We start from the raw sequence: 18,708 nt of genomic DNA, 5'->3' as shown, positions 1-18,708 counted from the left end.
TGTTATATATTATGCTGATATCACAACTGAATTTGTTTTTGAGTTACAACACTTGAAAGACTCTCATCGACATCCCAAAATTAATTAGACATAAGTTTGTCAATATTTTTGTATAAGGATATTCGCAAGGGCCTATTATGTGCGGTAATGCTATTTGTTTATTATTTAGTATTAAAATAAGCACAGGAAAAATTTTTAAGATGACCTGGGCATGTTGTCTTACTATCAGCTTTAACAAAAATCTGTTTTTAAAAATTTGTATGATGTGCACACAAATATGGAGAGCTTTTACAGCAGTGCCAATGTCTCAGGATCTAAGTGCAGAAAGCAGAATGGCTATATCCTTATTTGTTGTGAAATGGCTTAGGGATGCCCGACAGCAACTGCTAAAAAAAAATGAAAGCTGAGAAAATTGAGCTTGAAGAAATTGGAGCTAGAATCAGAAAAAAAGGAAACCCGGAAGGCAGCTGGTTTTATTTTTTGTTACAGAAATACAGCTTTATGGCTATCTTGAGCTCCCATCTGTCCCCTTTACGATGATGCCAATATTGTGGCTCTGTGCCAAAGGAAAGCTGCGAATTAGCATTTTTTCAAGCCTGATTTTACCATAGCTTTTGACGACAGCCCACCAGTAAAATGCCTTTTTTCTGAACTTCTACTACTTATCTTGGTCTACTGTTTCACCATGATATATATAAAACATGGTCTCAGAATGGCAGAAAAAAAAAAGGTAAATGGATAAATTGAACATTTTGACCAAATTTACATTTCCAGTTGCCAGGTCCCCCCTTAAACGCAATCTGAAAATACCAGTACAATATGTTACATTACGAGGAGCTCCATTTACAGAGAGTTGAATAGGAGAGCCAAACTGAGGCACAAGACCAGTCATACTCGGGGCTGTTGTTACATTATGGCAGCGGTTCCACTGAGGAGATCTCCGTTTACTGAGTCTACTGTACTATGTTCAACTTGAAGTTAATCACGAGGCTATTAAATGAATAGTACCAGGGCCGTGGCAGTACTATTAACCTAACACACTAACGCTACTTGAAGCTGATGCAGAAGTTTTACATCTTGTAGAGCATCTAGATATTGTCACAAGTGGGAAATTACTGATATATTACTCTAAGAATGCGTGCGATGCATAAAAGCTTATTTATGATATTTATTTTTCATCATTGTTGTGTATAAAGCGCGTGTTCAACCTAGTGGAGGTTCTCTTTCCGATAAGAAACGGGCACCAATTGAATGCTTCACCACATAACGAACTCTTCGTTTTTTTTCCGCAAGTTTTCACCATTTTGCACAACTGTATTGCAGTGAAGCTTACTTGCACAAATTTATCGTTACTGGGCACAAGCAAACAACATTGCCGTTGCCCGAACCGCATTTCCCAACAGTTTCAGCATTCAATAAAATAATGCACAAGGTGTAATGCTATATGCTTATAACTTTTTAGTGTCTGCTACAGTTACTTGATGTCTCAAATAATTATATACTATTATTTCTAAAGAATTGCTTGTTAGAAGCGTGCCACCCCATTTTTTTGTTTTTTTTTGTGCTTCTCTTCTTGCGACTCTCCAAGGATGAATTCGAATCAAGACATCCACCTTTTGGTATTGTTCTAATATGTATATAGAACACATGCTGGATCTGTTGTTACTAATTGACGATGCTGAAGATCTTTTAAGACGAGCTTTATGGATAAGCATTGGAAAATGTGAAAAATTCACTCAGTTCCGCATGTGCGGCCTGAACTGTGGTTGGTGCTATTCAGATGAACCACGACAGACTCGATTTTCAGATATGATCAACCAGTACGTGTAGATGATAGATAACTTTTCATCATTAAAAAAACAAGAAATCCATCCGTAGCACAGTGTGTATTCAGTTAAACCTAACATTGGCAGCTGACACCGATGCCTCTAGCTAGCTAGGTGCAAGAAGTCGTGGACTAAGCAGTTCCTGGTATTGCAGGAGAAAAATTTATTAATGCCGCTCATTCTCTCAAAATTCACTTGTAATTAATAATAATCCTGGGTGTTTAGCATCTCATACCATGATACACGTAATTATGAAAGATGCCATAGTGGAGAGCTTCAGAAATAGCAACCACCTGAGGTTCTTTAACGTCCACCTATATTTATTTACACAAGCTTCATGCATTTTTGTCTTTATCGATAATGTGGCTACCGCATCTGGGATTTGAACCCGCGGCACATGTTTCGGTAGTCAAGCAACATAGCGACTCGACTAATGTGACAAGTAAATTTCAAAGATGATAATCTCGCAAGTGGTGGGGGTGATGGTGGTCAGGTTTGTGATGTCAGTATCTTGCAGCCCATCTGAAAAAGTATTTTGCATGCATGTCATTAATGGGTGCACATCGATGATATTCTATGGAGCAAAAAATAAAGGTATCACAACCGGCTGATCATTGGAGGTGGTTTCTGGCTGTGATGGCACCATATTTTGACAAGGATCCCTGATTTACTTAAAGGAGCTCCTCAAATAACCCTATTACATTAAAGAACGTTGAATTCTGAAGCCCAGATTGCTGTGGCAGAAACGTGAGTACAAGAGAACACTATTGTTTTTTTGTTTTTTTTTCCATCGATCATTCGATGTCCATCAGTGTCCTACAACACAAACCACAAATAAGTTAGCGATATCTGTTGTAAGACACCAACAGACATCACATCATTTGAGAGATCGTAAAGGCTTTCCATTTTACTCTAGCTGCCAATCGACATAATGAATAGCAAGCAAATTTGAATAACACACCTTATGTGAAGTTCAGAGTGCATGCTTGCCACTAATAACACTAGTTGGGAGATAAGTGCTGCGTTCCTTCCTTTCAGGCATGCAACAACTATTTGTGGAGTAATGGGAAAAGGAAAATGAGACATGGTGTTAAAAATGGGAGCGTGGTAAGCAAGTGCTTCTGCACTTAATGCAGGATGCCACCACATTACAGAGGGTAGCTTGCAGGACATTTATAAGAAGGCTGAACGAAAGCTGGAAACATAAGATAGTTAAGCACATCCGGTATTCCTGTGCACACAATTCCTTTACAGTAAGACCAGCTGACCAAATGAGGGTTGCGATTAGGCTTGTGCGAATGGTAAATTTTAGGTTCGAAGCGAATAGCGATTTTGATGGAATAATTTCGAATCAAATTCGAATAGTATGTATGACTTATAAAAAAAGGCAATATCTATCATAACCTAACTAACCTGCACAATATTTCTTTTGAATTGAAACAAAGGCTCAATGCCAATGCCTTTTTTTTCGTTAAAGGAAGTCGAAACAACCTTGAGTAGTAGTTTGGGTAGGATGTGAGTGATAACCTGTAACATAGTTGACATTTTAAGATTTATTATACTTGGAGCATATAAGCCATCATAACAAGCTTAATAAAATGAATTGATTTGAGGGTAACATGTTCCTTTAAAGGGGCCCTGCAACACTTTTTTAAGTAGCCACGGAGCCAGTATACATGCTTGTTGCCTCACAAATTTACTGCCGCAAAGTTTCTAGAATCAGTCCAGTACGAGCGGAGTTCCAAAAATTTGTCGCAGGCTGCAATTGCATTCTCTCTTCTCGTGCCAACGAAACAGCTGGAACCTAAGCAGGGAGCAATGACATGGCGAAAGAAAATACGTCACACGCGCCTTGTGACCTTGAGCACCTCTTTACTTTTTTTTCTTCTAATACGCGGCTTTTCAGTGCGATCGCGCACACACTCATGGACAAGGGGTGGCCTCAAGCAGCGACCCCGATAATGACGAGCGCGCCATGCTCAATTCAGCCGATAGCTGTGACCAGAGCCGTATATTTCTTTTCAGCTGGGACAACTGATTTTTGAGCTTGCAGTGTCATTTGCCGAGGAAAGAAAGCAATTCTTAGTTTTAAAAATTTATTGTGAATTACAGGCCGCGAGTTGCACTATAATATTTGCCTCGCGTCTTTTTGGTAGCCTCGACTATCGATCGGCAGCGTTTTCTGACCATGCTCAGTAAGTGTTGCAGGGTCCCTTTAAATTTGAAAGGTAGCTTCGCGGCAAAGCGAAATTTTCCTAGATAGGTGCTTTCGCGGCTTAGCGGACCTAGATTGCAGTGAAACCACCTTTACAAGCACAAGCAGTTACTTGCGGATTATTATGTATCTATTCGTTCATTGTGAATACTTCGATTGATTGATTTGTAGGGTTTAACGTCCCAAAACGACCATATGATTATGAGAGACACCGTAGTGGAGGGCTCCGGAAATTTCGACCACCTGGGGTTCTTTATCGTGCACCCAAATCTGAGCACACGGGCCTACAACATTTCCGCCTTCATCGGAAATGCAGCCGCCGCAGCCGATACTTGAACCCGCGACCTGCGGGTCAGCAGCCGAGTACCTTAGCCACTAGACCACCACGGCGGGGCATTGTGAACACTTCAAAAATACTCAATAATTTAAATTCGAATTGAAGAAATTCGAATACTCAACTATTCGAAGCATTCGAATATTTGCACAAGCCTAGATGCGACATTCTGATATGTTTTAGACATTTTTCGTGCTTCCATAAATGCTCACGTAAAAAAAAACAAAAAAGCCTTTTGAAATGAAAACACTTTTGCAACTACGTCAATGCCGATTGTTCAAACCAATAAGAAAGTTGAATACACTTGGTAACAGCAGCATTAATTTTGCACTTGTCTGGTTGATCACTGCTGCACCGTGCGATGCCACTGATTTGGATGCCGACATTTTTATACGTCTACAAACTCGGTCATCAACAAACTACGCAGAAACACCAAAGATGTCTAATGCACCGGATTTGAGTGTCATTTCTACCCACTCCCACAATCAAGGTGCCCGTGGGCCAGCAGGAACCACAGCGGTACGAGATTTCTGGGTTTAGCAAAGCAAAGTGATGTGCATTTGCATGTCATCAGAATTAAATGACAACAATGCACATATACATAAACATAAAATGCAAGCAGTTCTGAAAACAATATTTATTTAAAACTTTAGTGAAGTACACTTTCCATGAATTCATTTGCAGTGGAAAGGCACTGGCATTTCCTTTGCCCAGTCAAGCACCTAGACATTATTTAGCAAAAAGAAACATAGAAAAATGGAATAAGGCCGTGAGCCGATTTATTGTATGTACAGATGCCACAATACACTTGGCGCAAGTGCAATTCAGATTAATCATTGTCGCTATCCTCTTCCATGTTGGGGCTGGTGGGACTATAAGTTGGCGAGGATGGGGAATAGCCTGGACTTGTTGGGGAGTAGCTTGAGCCCTTGGGACTTGTGGGAGAGTAAGTAGGGGAAGTAGGCGAGTACTTCGGTGAAGTAGGCGAATATGTTGGCGACGTTGGAGAATACTTGGGTGACGTCGGAGAGTACTTTGGTGATGTGGGGCTGTACTGCGGCGACGTTGGACTGTACTGAGGTGAGGTCGGGCTGTACTTGGGCGACGAAGGCGTGTAAGTTGGACTCGTTGGCGAGTACTTCGGACTTGTCGGGGAATACTTCGGACTCGACGGAGAGTACGACGGAGACGTCGGTGAATAGGTTGGCGAGGTCGGAGAGTACTTGGGTGACGACGGTGTGTACTGGGGCGATCCGGGAGAATAGCTTGGACTTGTTGGAGAATACGATGGAGAGGTCGGAGAGTACTTGGGGCTGCTTGGCGAATAGCTGGGGCTACCTGGAGAGTAGCTAGGACTCTGAGGAGAATAATTGGGAGAACTGGGCGAGTAGGATGGGCTGGTAGGGGAGTAGGATGGAGAGGTGGGAGAGTAGGATGGTGAGGTTGGGGAATAAGATGGCGATGTCGGCGAGTAGGAGGGCGACGCAGGGGTGTAGTTGGGAGAGCTTGGGGAATAGCTGGGACTGGTTGGCGAGTAAGATGGCGAAGTTGGGGAGTAGGAAGGAGACGTAGGAGAATACGATGGGGAGGTTGGCGAGTAGGAAGGGGATGTGGGCGAGTAGCTCGGGCTTGTCGGAGAATAAGACGGCGATGTTGGGGAGTAGGACGGCGACGTTGGAGAGTAGCTGGGGCTTGTCGGGGAGTAGGATGGAGATGTCGGCGAGTAACTCGGCGACGTGGGAGAGTAGTTGGGGGAAGTGGGAGAGTATGTGGGCGATGTCGGCGAATAGGACGGGGATGTGGGAGAGTATGATGGAGATGTCGGGGAATAGGTTGGGGAAGCAGGAGTGAGAGAAGGAGAGGAAGGTGCATAAGCAGGTGACGAAGGCGAGTAGTTCGGGGAGCTGGGGCTGGGTATGTAAGGTGAGGCAGGTGACGAGGCTGGCGAGCCCGGCTGCGGTGACCATGCAGGGCTGCAGGCGCCCGGGCTGAAGCCACTAGCATCACTTGATGCAGAGGGTGAGAAGCCAGCGCCTCCTGGTGTCATGCCACTTCCCACGTTAGGCGACCAACCGCTGCCATAAGCTGGAGTGGCACCTGTTGCCCATGGTGTCATCTGAGGAGACATTCCGGCCATTGGTGTGGCTGCGCTGCCAAAGAACACTCCAGGGCCACCTGCGGGATGTAAATGTGTCTTTTGAGCACACAAAGTGCAGGGGCATGTGCGCTATGAATGATGGTAGTAACCACACCTATAAAATATGCAACAAAAAGGATGCATTTTGAGCACGCGCATGGAACAAAGAGTGTACTGTTCAACAACGGGGAAACACAGAACTGCACTTTTAGCATTGCACATTGTGAAATCTAACCAAGTCCACGAGCAAAAAACTTAGGACATAGATGTAATTAGGTGCCCAAAGCCATATATTAACGCAAACAGAAGTGATAAATGGACGGCCAACAAAATATACCATGTTCAAAATTAGTGGTGTCAAAATAATTAGCCTTTATTGTAACATTTAATTGGGCGTGGCTTAGTATGCATCACACATGTTACTTCAGATGATGAAGGGTTGCAAGAAAATGCTACAATGAGGTCCTTACAGATTAAAAGATTATGATGCATGGGCAGAAAGTTATCATGCACACTGCAGGAAAACAATATGGCTGAAGACCAACTCCACCGATTCATACAATCACGTACATCAAGTTCATGTAAAAGAGAACACGAAGAAGCAAAATAGTAGTTGACCAAGTAGCACTGAATCTTTGATATTTACTAGGCTTGTGCGAATAGTGAATTTTAGGTTCGAAGCGAATTCGAAGCAAATAGTGATTTTGATCAAATAATTTGAAATCGAATTCAAATGATATGCATGATATAGAAAAAAGGGGGGAATATTTATCATGACCTAACTAACCCACACAATATTTCTTTTGAATTGAAATAAGGGATGTATGCAAGTGCCTTTTTTTCGTTCAAAGAAAGTAGAAACAGCCTTGAGTAGTAGTTCGGTAGGATACGAGTGATAACCTGTAAGATACATAATTTTCTAAATTTATTACACTTGGAGCATATAAGCCGTCATAACAAGCTTAATAAACTGAACAATTGATCTGAGGGTAACATGTTCCTTTAAAGGGGCCCTGCAACACTTTTTCAAGTAGCCACGGAGCCAGTATACACGCTTGTTGCCTCACAAATTTACTGCCGCAAAGTTTCTAGAATCAGTCCAGTACGAGCGGAGTTCCAAAAATTTGTCGCATGCTGCAATTGCATTCTCTCTTCTCGTCCCGACAAAATAAATAGCTGGAAGCTAAGCAGGGAGGAACGGTACAGCGAAAGAAAATACGTCACACACACCTTGTGACCTTGAGCACCTTTTTTTTTTTTTCTTCTTCGAATACACGAATTTTCAGTGCGATCGCGCATGTACTTGTGGACAAGCGGCGGCCTCCTGCGGTGGCCCCGGTAACAACGAGCGCGCCATACTCGAATCAACCAATGGCTGTGACCAGAGCCGCATATTCCTTCTTGGCTGTGACAAGTGATTTTTGAGCTTGTAGTGTCATTTGCCGAGGAAAGAAAGCAATTTTTAGCTCTGAAATTTTATTGTGAAATACACGCTGCGTGCTGCGCAATATTATTTGCCTTGCATGTTCAAGGTAGTCTCGACTACCGATCGGCAGCGTTTTCTGACCATGCTCAGTAAGTGTTGCAGGGCCCCTTTAATCTTGAAGGTGGGTTTCGTGGCAAAGCTAATTTTTCCTGGATACGTGCTTTCACGGCTTAGCACTTCTACATTGCAGCGAAACCACCTTTACGAGCAGTGACATGCGGATTAGTATACATACACCTATTCGTTTACTGCGAATACTTCGAAAACATTCGATAATTTAAATCATAATCTAAGCGAATTTGTATACACAACTGTTCGCTTGAATATTCGAAGCATTCAAATATTCGTATGCTTCGAATATTAGGCACAAGCCTAATATTTACAGAAGCACAAAGTATTGCAAAACACGAAGCTACAGAAAGAATAAGAAGATCTCAACATGGTCAATGGACAAAGGCTCAAATCTGAAGGCACACTCACAGAGGGATCCCATCATTGGCAGGTTCATGGGGATCTCAATGCCATACTTGCACTTCTCGGCATCAAGCATCAGGTCGAAGGCACCTGTGCCCATACGTGCCAGCTGTCCCATGATAATGTTCTCGGAGACACCTTTCAGGTAGTCAACCTCAGCGTGTGAAGCAGCATCCAGGAGCACATCAACCTGTGCACGAAAGAAACGAGCGACAGTCACAAAGGCACTTGAAGACAAGGAAGGGCTTAAAACAATAGCTTGCAGGTGTTATCTAGAAAACTGGTGTCCATCACAGGACATTCATATATACTTCACTGTATTCTGAAGACTTCTGCAGGGCAGATAGACACTGAAGGAGCACAAGATGAGAAAGCCTGTGTTTCTTGGTCTTGGATGGATAACGTGAGTATTCTCTCAGCTGTCGGGTGGCAGCAACTGCCACCAAGCCCACAACTCAAGAACATTCTCGCAGAGTTGCAATATCAATCTTGGTAATACACTTCAGCGACCACCTCAGCACCTTGACAAGACAGCTTCTTTTGTGAGGTGTTACGTGATATACACTGCAATTCTGCTTTTGCAAAGTTAAAAAACAGAACTATGCAAAATGTGGTAAATGCTGCTGCTGTTATAATAGCCTCCTCAATACCTCAATAATGCTGCCACCTTCTCTATGACATTGTTTAAATGACAATGACATGATTTTCAAATTATTGACACTATTACCAAGGCCTGACAGCAGTAACAGTGCAAAATAAATCTATGAATATGATGTACTGCTTGCATTTCAAGTGCCAGTTTATGAAAGATAAAGGTACAGATGAATTAACCTTTACAATATGCAACCACACTGTTAACATTACTACTCGACACCTCTATCCAGACCAAACAGCCGTACTTTCATTCGATTGCTACATTAGTTATATAAAGTAACATAAGTTCCATACACTGTGTAAAGCTTATAGGTAGCATTTTACTCTCTTCTGTACTTGATGAATGTACATCTGTCAATGTAGCCAGAAATAGAAACTGGACTACTTTTCGCCACAAGACACTATTGTTGGAAATGCATTTTTACTAAAGGCTTTACAGACTGGCTTTGCAGTCCCAGTCTCGGGTGTCACAAAACTATGGCCCCAAAAACCATCACGAGAATGCTGCTGCATTGAAAATGCCACAGCCAAGATGTTCAACTTACAGTCTCTTCAAAGGAACACCTCATGAGGGCCCCTGTGTCTTGACGGTTGATTCCGTGACGGGTGATAGCCATCAGATGTCCCTTGGCGGTCATCACGTCACACAAGAGGGCCAAGTGGCGGTAGTTGACATACGAGCCGTCGAACGAGATGACGTGGTTCATTTCCTTCTCCACAGCCTTTCGGACTGCCTCTATTCCCAGGACCTGCAGAATCACGCTGACATTAAGCATACTAGCCACCCCAAGAAGAAAAGAATGCATTTTCATTAACCATAGCTTGTTTGTATTTTAAATGTCCATGACTGCAGACACTAGACCTTTCAAAAGTATGTTAATGTACACTCTTTTAGCTCCATTATGTTACAGAACCCACTAACTTGAAAAAAAAAAAAAAAACGAGAACACAAAGTGTGCCGAAACCATCAGCAGTATGGCAATTTTGTCTCGGGGCAGAAAATTAGCCTTGAAATCTATGCAAGCTGATGATGTGACAGTTGAAGTGAATAGGCACCTCAGGAAATCTTTAACGCTTGCAGCCGAACTGGTAACTCTATGCCACAGTCAAACTCCGCAATAACGAATGCCGCTTCAACGAAATTTACGCTACAATGAAAAATTCATGATTCCCCATCAGCAGTCCATAGAAGTCAATGCACAAATATTGTCGCCACAATGAACACTTTTCCTTTTGTTGTCCTACTTCAACAAAATTTCAAGATACAATTCCAGGCTCAGATTCTTATTGTTATGCAGTAAACCCAACCTTTAACATATCAATGCATTTTCAGAGCATGAAAATGTGTCAAGGAAGTTAAAACACGCGTTGGCACGACCAGAAACCACCGCTGTTCAGCAAGCAAGGGTGCCGCCATTGCTCGATAGCGATAGCAATGAGACTCGGGGGCGGAGGATCCAGCCACTCATTTGGGGGGGGGGGGTCAGCTAAGGTAACACTGAAGAGGGGGGACATGGTCATGACTTTTTTGTTTTTACTAGCAGAAAAACCACTTCATAGCACAAACACTGTTAATGTGTGCTCACAGTGGTTTATTCACTCATTTGTCCTAATTAATTGGTGATAGGTGATGGACTACGAGCACTGAATTGAGGGGTCTATTTCCTATCTATTTCCGTGACAGTCAAGCCACAACGACAGTAGAGTAACAAAAGCGGTCTGCGCACTTTGTAGAGCCGCGTGACTTACCGCGAAGATCTCACAAATGTCGTTGGAGTACGTCCGGACGGGGTCTACGTCTCGTTCACTCAGCACTCGCATGAGGCTGGTGCCGTCCGTTTCCAGAAGCCACTCAGCGATGGCCTTGAATTCTCCTGTCTCTGTGAGGACGATGCGCTTCTTGTTGTCTGTGGTAGGCAGGTGCATGTACACCTACAAAGCATACGGATCCCGAGACGATGTGAACAAGGAACAGGCAGCAATACATTATGGGAGAAGAAATCTGGGCTAATCGTAGCGTACCGCAGAATTTAAACACATGTGATCAGTGTTAAAGGGACATAAAGGCATGAGAAGCATAGATGTTGTGACAGTAGCTAAGCATAATTAGTTAATTTTAGTTCTGAACAAAATTCACGGCATAAAGGTACTGAGGCATCATTGTAAACACTTTGGCCATCAGCACTTGTTCTAATGTTCTAAGTTTTTTTTGACCACCGTATATTTAGTGCAATGTGACTATATATGTAAGTTAATTAAAGTGAAGTTTGTGAGTAGCAAAATACCAACAAGCTTTGGCAACAAGGAAATGATTGTAGAGCTAACTATGCAATGTTTTAAATACCGTATAAACCGGACTATAGGTCTAGTGGGAATATAGGTCGACCCCCCGAATTCAAGTTACCGAAAAAGAAAGAAAAAAAAAAAAACAGACTACCGAACCACATTTATTTGTGAACTGGACCCACCGTGCCCCGATCGTCGGAGCTCCTCTCAACCACCATCACAACTGTTCCTATTCGTCAGACGAAGCACCACTGCCTTCTGAAGATGAAAGTTTGTCGCTGGCCGCCTCCCACAGTGCGTCATCTTCCGTGCCATCCAGCAAGTTGCTAATGCAACATTTCTTGAAAGCATGAAATCTGGCAAGGAACGCCAGGCAGAAAGCACCCAGCTACAAACAGTCGCAAGTGGAGGCCTCTGTAGGCGGCCCGTCGGTGTTTTTGGGTTTTCGCCGGACATCCACTCTTGGTACTCCAGCTGCACTCGGTCTTTAAACGGCTCGTTTAGCACAACGTCGAGTGGTTGGAGGGTGGACGTCATACCACCTGGTATTAAGGCAAAGTCCGTTTTTCCATCGCAGAGTGCGTGTTTCACAGCATTGGGTAAGTGACTACGAAACGCATCCAACACCAGCACGCTGCGAAGACGCAGCAATGCACCTGGCCAACGGTTTCAGACTATTCGTATCCATTCGAGCATCATGGCCTCGTCTATGTATCCCTTTTTGTTGACGCGAACGACAACACCGGGCAGGAACACTTTCTTCGGCATTGTTTTACAATTGAAAATGATGAAGGACAGACGCTTTCTACTATCTGCCGTGCATGCCAGCACAACGGTGAAGCGCAAGTGCTCTTTGCCAGTAGACAACAGCTTCACATCCTTGGCGCCGTGCTGCGTGATCGTGGTCTACAAAGGCATGTCAAACCACACGGGCGTCTCATCGGCATTGTCAATCTGCCCCATCATGTAGTCATTCTGCTACCAAAGCCGGTTCACGAAGCGCTGACAGTTTATAAGCTTGTCGCCAAACTCCTGCGGCAACTTCTGACAGATGGATGTGCGCTGCCGGAAAGAACATCCTTTAAGTCTCATGAATCGACGCACGCAAGAGTTAGGTGCACGAAGCTCTTCTCTCGTGAGCCCAGCTTCTCGAGCGAGTTCCACGGCTTTCTTGCGAATGGTATCCACGATCACTGGCAGCGAGCACGCACGAACTTCCTACACAAAGTCTGCTAGCGTATCCTCTAGCTGCGGATGAACCGCACTTCATCTACGAAACGACATTCTCCGAGGATTGCACATCTGGAGCTTCCCTTTCTGTGCCCTCCAATAGCGCACGCTTTTTTCCGATACACCAAAGCGGCGCTGAGCAGCCATATTCCCATTCTCTTCTGCGAACTCAACAACATCCGAGTACTGCCTCCTCGAATCGCTACTCATATTCAGTGAACGAAAAAAAAAGACCACTAAAAATGCAACGCAATGTCAAGCGGAGCGAAAACTCATAACAGATCGGAAGCGAATCACGAACACAAAGAAAACAAACAGAGAGAGAAAAACAACAACCTACTATTGAATTTAGATGCAAATATGGCCGCATCCGGCTTATCACACGCATGCAAGCCACATGTTGCCAGACAGCAGCGCAGTCGGCTAGACACCGCTATATAAAACGAGAGATGACTTTAGCTTGTTGTTTTATTGAAAATATCTCGACTTATATTCCGGTTTATACGGTAGACGCTGAACCAACGCTCATCCTTGATGAAGAATAAAAAACATTCTACAAAAGACAAACGCTGCTGTAAACAGCTCAACCAAATTTTGTAGTTATGCACAGCATGTACATTTCAAAAGGGGAGTGCAAAGTTGCTTCTTCATTTATTTATTTGGTTTTAGATACTCATAAAACACAGACATTAAAGAAGTAAGGAGGAGACAGGCTGACAGGTGCCACCTACAGAGACACGGAGCCTGGCTGCTCTTTTGGGAAAAGAAGATGGGACGAAAGAACTAGCCTTCTTTTCTTACACAGGCCCATCCTCATTCTCTTCAAAGCTGCCTTCCGAAGCTTTAGTTTGTCATCGAAGCAAATTGATGTTATTGGTGAACAACTGACAAATGTAGGGTGGTTTATGGATCACATGATCTTTTTGCCACGATCTGCCACCGCAAGCTGGCACTGCACTCTGTAGTGTGCTAAAGTTACGCAGTAGCGACAGTGGTGCCCATCTGAATTACACCAGAAGTGAATGAACAGGATGCATACTCAATAACTCAGACTCTCGCCTCTTAGTCCCCAACCCCACGTAGCTTCCATAGCTGCAGTTGAGGCGAAAGAAAAAGGGCCAGAAGCGTGCCACCAATACCTGGAATTCGATTCGTATTAGACAGATGCGAAAAATCAAAGTTCCAATGCGACATAATAAAGCACAAACTGTTACTGCTAATGCTAGTGCATGCTACGCACTTCCAGCTTCTGAATCTCGGCATCAGTCTTGTAGCTCGAGTGTACTGACCTTTGTGATCGCTTCGATTCCCTGCAGTGTCATGTCACTCAGCATGTTGGCCTCAATGCAGCGAAGGAAAACATCGTCCTCCATCTTGTCCACTTGTTCCTCCTCCTAATGACAGGAAAAAGAAAGCACAGAAACATTAACACAGCTTGTTTGCTACCTTTATGACGTCTTTCTTTTCATACCTACAAGTAGAATTCTCATTACTTGCTTCCTGGTCACCCAAGGTTACCAACACAGGAACTTTTTCCCAACGCGGACATCCAACGCATAGACTTTTGGCCTATGTTTTGTTTTTAATGACGATAGTATTTTTTGGGGACCTTTGACGGAAAAATCTTGGTCTGTCTGTCCGTCTGTCTATTTGTACATTTGTCTGTCCACTCTTACCGGCATAGGGTACTTGAAACGGCCTACCCCATCTGTAGCGACAACCAATGTTGCTCAAGGTTGAGCGTTCATGCTTGTGCAATTGCCAATTAAAATGCAATTATTGGGCATGGCTAGGGCACCATAACAACACGCACACATTCTGCATATGCATCTCTTACTACAAAACAAATACATAAGTAATTTTACAGACCGTAGCGTTCATCAGGCTGCGCTTACCATGCAACGCTTGCTCGGAACGGAGAGTGTTTCCAACGCTTTGCTAAGACGAGATGGTGGTGGCACCTACCCGTCACCTCGCGTTCTACAGCTTATCACCTCCGAGAAGGGCGCGCACGGCCACGCGCTTTGTTTTCCAAAAGAAACTGCCAGATGGCGCTCATATCTTACGTGTGACGTGACTTGATGCGCTTGTTCGCCTCCGCAGCACGCTAGAGGCAATCTAATGCAGTGCCTCTGGAATACCATTCACCGATTTTCTTGCGCATAACATCAAATAAATGTTTTGTTCACTCTCTCCACATGCAAGACTATCGTCTTTAGACGACATTTGCAAATTACATGCAGATACAAAACCTTTAACTTATGATTTCCTGTATCAGCTTGACCCCAACACATCCTCAGTTGTAATGCGGACACAGTGTGTCAAGGCTATAAAGTGAAAATTCAACTGCCCGTGCTGTGAACAACAGCCCACAGACAACTGACACTCCTACCGGGACAGCCGCATCTTGTCTTGGCTGGTTCAGACAGCTATTTTTCAACACCCGCAGCAAAATCCCCATGTCCACAGTATAAAACAAACATAATTCATTTTTTTAAAATTGACATATTTGGTTTCTGCAAGTATTTTTCTATCTGCAAATTTTCACACACCAAGAAGTGGTAATTTTTTTTGTAATGCCATTCTAACTGTCCAGATTCTTGGTGCTGTTAACATCCAGAACCTGCAAAAAAATGGGGAACCGACTTTGAGGCTTCTTTACAATTGGCCTGCACCTTTGTTGGGGGCTCTGCTACGAATTTATGAGCACTTTTATGAGGATTGCAAAACATGCGCACCACGATTGTCGCTTTTCGAAGGAACTGTGTGTTTTCAGTTTTTTTTCCATTTTTCTGAAAAAAGTAAATTTACGAATGTTCAATTTTGAGGCCTCAATATCTTTGCATTTAAGCCACGTACAACAATAATTCTTTTTGCAATAAAACCTGTATGTGTGTAGAATGCTAGTATAGGAGCATAATTCAAAGCATGAGCCTTTTTAATTAATTACTCATCAAAATTGTAATACGATTCCCAAATGGATAGTTCATTTTGCTGTAAAATAACCAAGAAAGGCCTAAAAACAAAAACTCTTGCATACTTTCACTCTACAGTCATTAGTCTATGTTGGTATACTTTAAATGTCACTTTTGATTAAGCACTTTTTTTTTATGGAGGCCTTAAACAATAGGGGGTGAACTTAAGTTATCCTATGAATGAGACTACTTACAGGAAAACTAATTCAGTATTTGAAATCAGCAGAAATAACTGCATAATCCTGTGCAGTTTGATCAGGATCACTGAATAAATAAACAAAAAATATGTAAGACCAGTCTGGCCCCTTAATAAAATGTTTAAGTAAAATTAACACACATTTGTGCTTCTAAGTAGATTTATACTAATTTAGCTGATGGTGACGTGAAATAGAAAATAAATATTTGCAGTGCTACACATGTTCATTGAGAAATGCCTGAACCACTTAACAGCTGCTCGAGACTGTCGTGTAGAGGCACTGTAACTCCAATAAACTGATGAGAATTGCGACGTTTCTGAGTGGCTGGCTTTTTAAGAGCACCCTTGTGACACAGCTTTAAGAACCCATGCATGAAGAGGCTTGTCATAAGGAGAAAAGCAAAAACAGCTCATTCAACAAAGAAACAGTCAATGGCAGAGGCATTGGAGCATTGGTAATGCATGAAAGCACAGCCCATTGTTCTAAAGATGCACCGGGCACTGTGTAACAAGTGCTCACATCCCCATGAGTAATGCTCATTCGGCCCAGATAACATAAGCGAGAAACAAAGAAACTGCAATACTCACATCTTGGAACTTGCCATCGTCGCTGTTCATGATTCGTATCCGAAGCACCAGCTTCTCGGCATTGTCGTCGTTGAAGATGCAGTTGAGGTCGTCGCCAAAACCGGCGTTGATTTTCTCAGCAATCTGCTCCATGGTGAGCTTCTTGTCTGTCATACGCTTGCGGTCCAGTTCGACACGGAGCAGCCAGGGTGATATGCGAGTTGGGTCGAAGTCGGGCATCTCGTAGTAGACGTTCACAAACTCCTGGTCCTCGGCGATGACAGTGTTTTGAGGGTCGGGGTCGTAGTAGATGGCCGTGTTTGCGGTCACCTTGCGTAGAGTGGTGTGCTCCAACCGGCACAAAACATCCTGGTGAAAAAGATCAACAAGATATCTGTCACACTGAAAGCTGCCTCTCAACAAGGGTCTCACACCAGATTCACATTAAAAATTCTGGCTATGCACCAGATGTCATGATCAGTCATGTAGTGTTGACGCTACAATGTCTCAAGTCAGTTTGGTGCTACACAAAATTGCATCGAACAAAAAACCTACAAAAATATAGTCTCTTAACTCTACCACCTTTTCCAACACAGCCGTGTCAACTTCCATAAGAGCTTATCACACACTGCAGATATGTCTATGCAGCCATAAGGCAAATCTAGCTTCTGGTACAATGCACAAAAACCTCAGTTTATAAAACAAATTACTAGGCTTGTGCAAATACTCGAATGTTTGAAATATTCAAATGAATATTACAGTATTCGAATTCACTTTGATTCGAATTTGAAAATTTCCAAGTATTTGAATTGAATGAATAGCATATTAGACTGCATGTAACCCCCTGCAAAGGTGGTTTATCACCTTTACTTGTCTCATATACAGATGCTACTAATCAAATACTACTCATAGATGCTACTCATCAAATGACCACGCGAAGTAATGTGAGCGATCAAGTGGACACGTTACCTTGGCCTTTTCAGCATCTCGTGCAGCAGCACCTGTCAGGAAGACGGTGAGTGATGGTGTCTTGGGCTTCTTGGAGATGTTGATGATCTCTTTCAGACGGGGCACACCCAGTGTGACGTTCTTGGCCGACACACCGGCGTAGTGGAAAGTGTTCAGGGTCATCTGGGTGGCCGGCTCACCCAGCGACTGGGCGGCCAAAGCACCGACCATTTCACCAGGCTGGCCCTACAACACGATAAAGAAAGAAACCAAACATCACCATTTTCCAGTCACCATTCCAGTATGAAATTGAGTACTGAGCATTTCACATGGTGCTATTTTTTGTGAAACGACAATTCAGTGGCAAGAGATATTCATGTAATCAACGCTTGAGTCAGATAAGAATTGTGGAAAGCATTTTGGAGATTACAAAAACCCCAGCCAGTGTTTATGCATGTGTGCAAAATTTGTCCAACTTAGAGTACACTTCATGATGAATCCTACAGGAGAAGTCCCCGATGCAATGTAACAGCAAGGTTCTAATACACTTCATGCCCTGATCAGCAAAAAAAAATTTTTAAATCCTCCAGCAAAATACAGCACTGCGGAACGTAACAACACAGCTCTGCAGTAACAAAGGCCGCACTGCTAGTTGGGTTTGTTGGTAATACATTTCTTATTGATGCTCAAACGGTTGAGATGTAGCGGAGCAAACACAATGCAGGTGCAGCCCTTCAAGACATCTAAACAAGATGACTGCTCCGGCGAAGATGAATGCTTGAAATGATGAGAAATCATTAAACAGGGAATGACACCGAAGCCAATGTTTTAACAAGTGCACATGCCTCCATCAAAGAAGCAAAATAAGATGTGCGGCCTTGTCGAAAACAAGGCCGTTGCTGTCTTGAAGAAGACCATTCTACTAGTCGTATGTTGGCTCCAGTGACATTTCCTGTTCAATGGTTTCTCTTCACCAGAACGTTCATCTTGCAGAAAAACCATGAAAGACACTTGTGCTACTATTGCATGAATGCGGTACCTGTGACTGGTGGAACCTGGTTTCGATCTCGCCCAGAAGCCACTCGAAAGACTCCGTGGAGAGTCGGAACTCTTCGGCCACACGCTTTGAGCACAGAGTGGCCCGCAACAGAGCACGAAACAGGAAGGTAGCGTTCTCGTTTGCCTGGATACTTAGGTGGTCCTCGCCAGGCACAATCACAAGCTTCTTCACCAACTCCTCGACACCTGCGTCACAGCAATGTGGCACATTCCCAGTGAAGCCTCAAGGTATGAAAATAAACCACGGAGAAGGATCAGAAAACAAAGAACATGTTTCACTTAATCATACCACATTGGTGGCTTGCAACAACTAAGTTGAAT

At 43.4% G+C, this 18,708-nt stretch overlaps 1 protein-coding gene across 1 annotated transcript in view; it reads right to left on the bottom strand.

The window, feature by feature from the left end:
- Window positions 1-4,997: 4,997 nt before the first annotated feature.
- Window positions 4,998-18,708, bottom strand: part of LOC119177748 (RNA polymerase II subunit RpII215) — a 49,929-nt gene continuing 36,218 nt past the window's right edge. Inside the window, exons 17-24 of the mRNA XM_037428925.2 lie at window positions 18,368-18,573; window positions 17,350-17,574; window positions 16,402-16,749; window positions 13,932-14,036; window positions 10,876-11,058; window positions 9,672-9,875; window positions 8,479-8,662; window positions 4,998-6,550 (exon numbers count right to left, since the gene is read on the bottom strand). Of these exons, the coding sequence (XP_037284822.1) occupies window positions 5,205-6,550; window positions 8,479-8,662; window positions 9,672-9,875; window positions 10,876-11,058; window positions 13,932-14,036; window positions 16,402-16,749; window positions 17,350-17,574; window positions 18,368-18,573 (2,801 nt within the window). The 3' untranslated portion in view covers window positions 4,998-5,204. The remainder of the gene's footprint in view (window positions 6,551-8,478; window positions 8,663-9,671; window positions 9,876-10,875; window positions 11,059-13,931; window positions 14,037-16,401; window positions 16,750-17,349; window positions 17,575-18,367; window positions 18,574-18,708) is intronic.

The sequence above is a fragment of the Rhipicephalus microplus genome, unplaced genomic scaffold, assembly GCF_043290135.1.
Source record: "Rhipicephalus microplus isolate Deutch F79 unplaced genomic scaffold, USDA_Rmic scaffold_18, whole genome shotgun sequence".
Taxonomy (NCBI): Eukaryota; Metazoa; Arthropoda; class Arachnida; order Ixodida; family Ixodidae; genus Rhipicephalus; species Rhipicephalus microplus.
The sequence above is the reverse complement of the archived record's forward strand: the minus strand, read 5'-3'. Positions and strand labels throughout refer to the sequence as shown.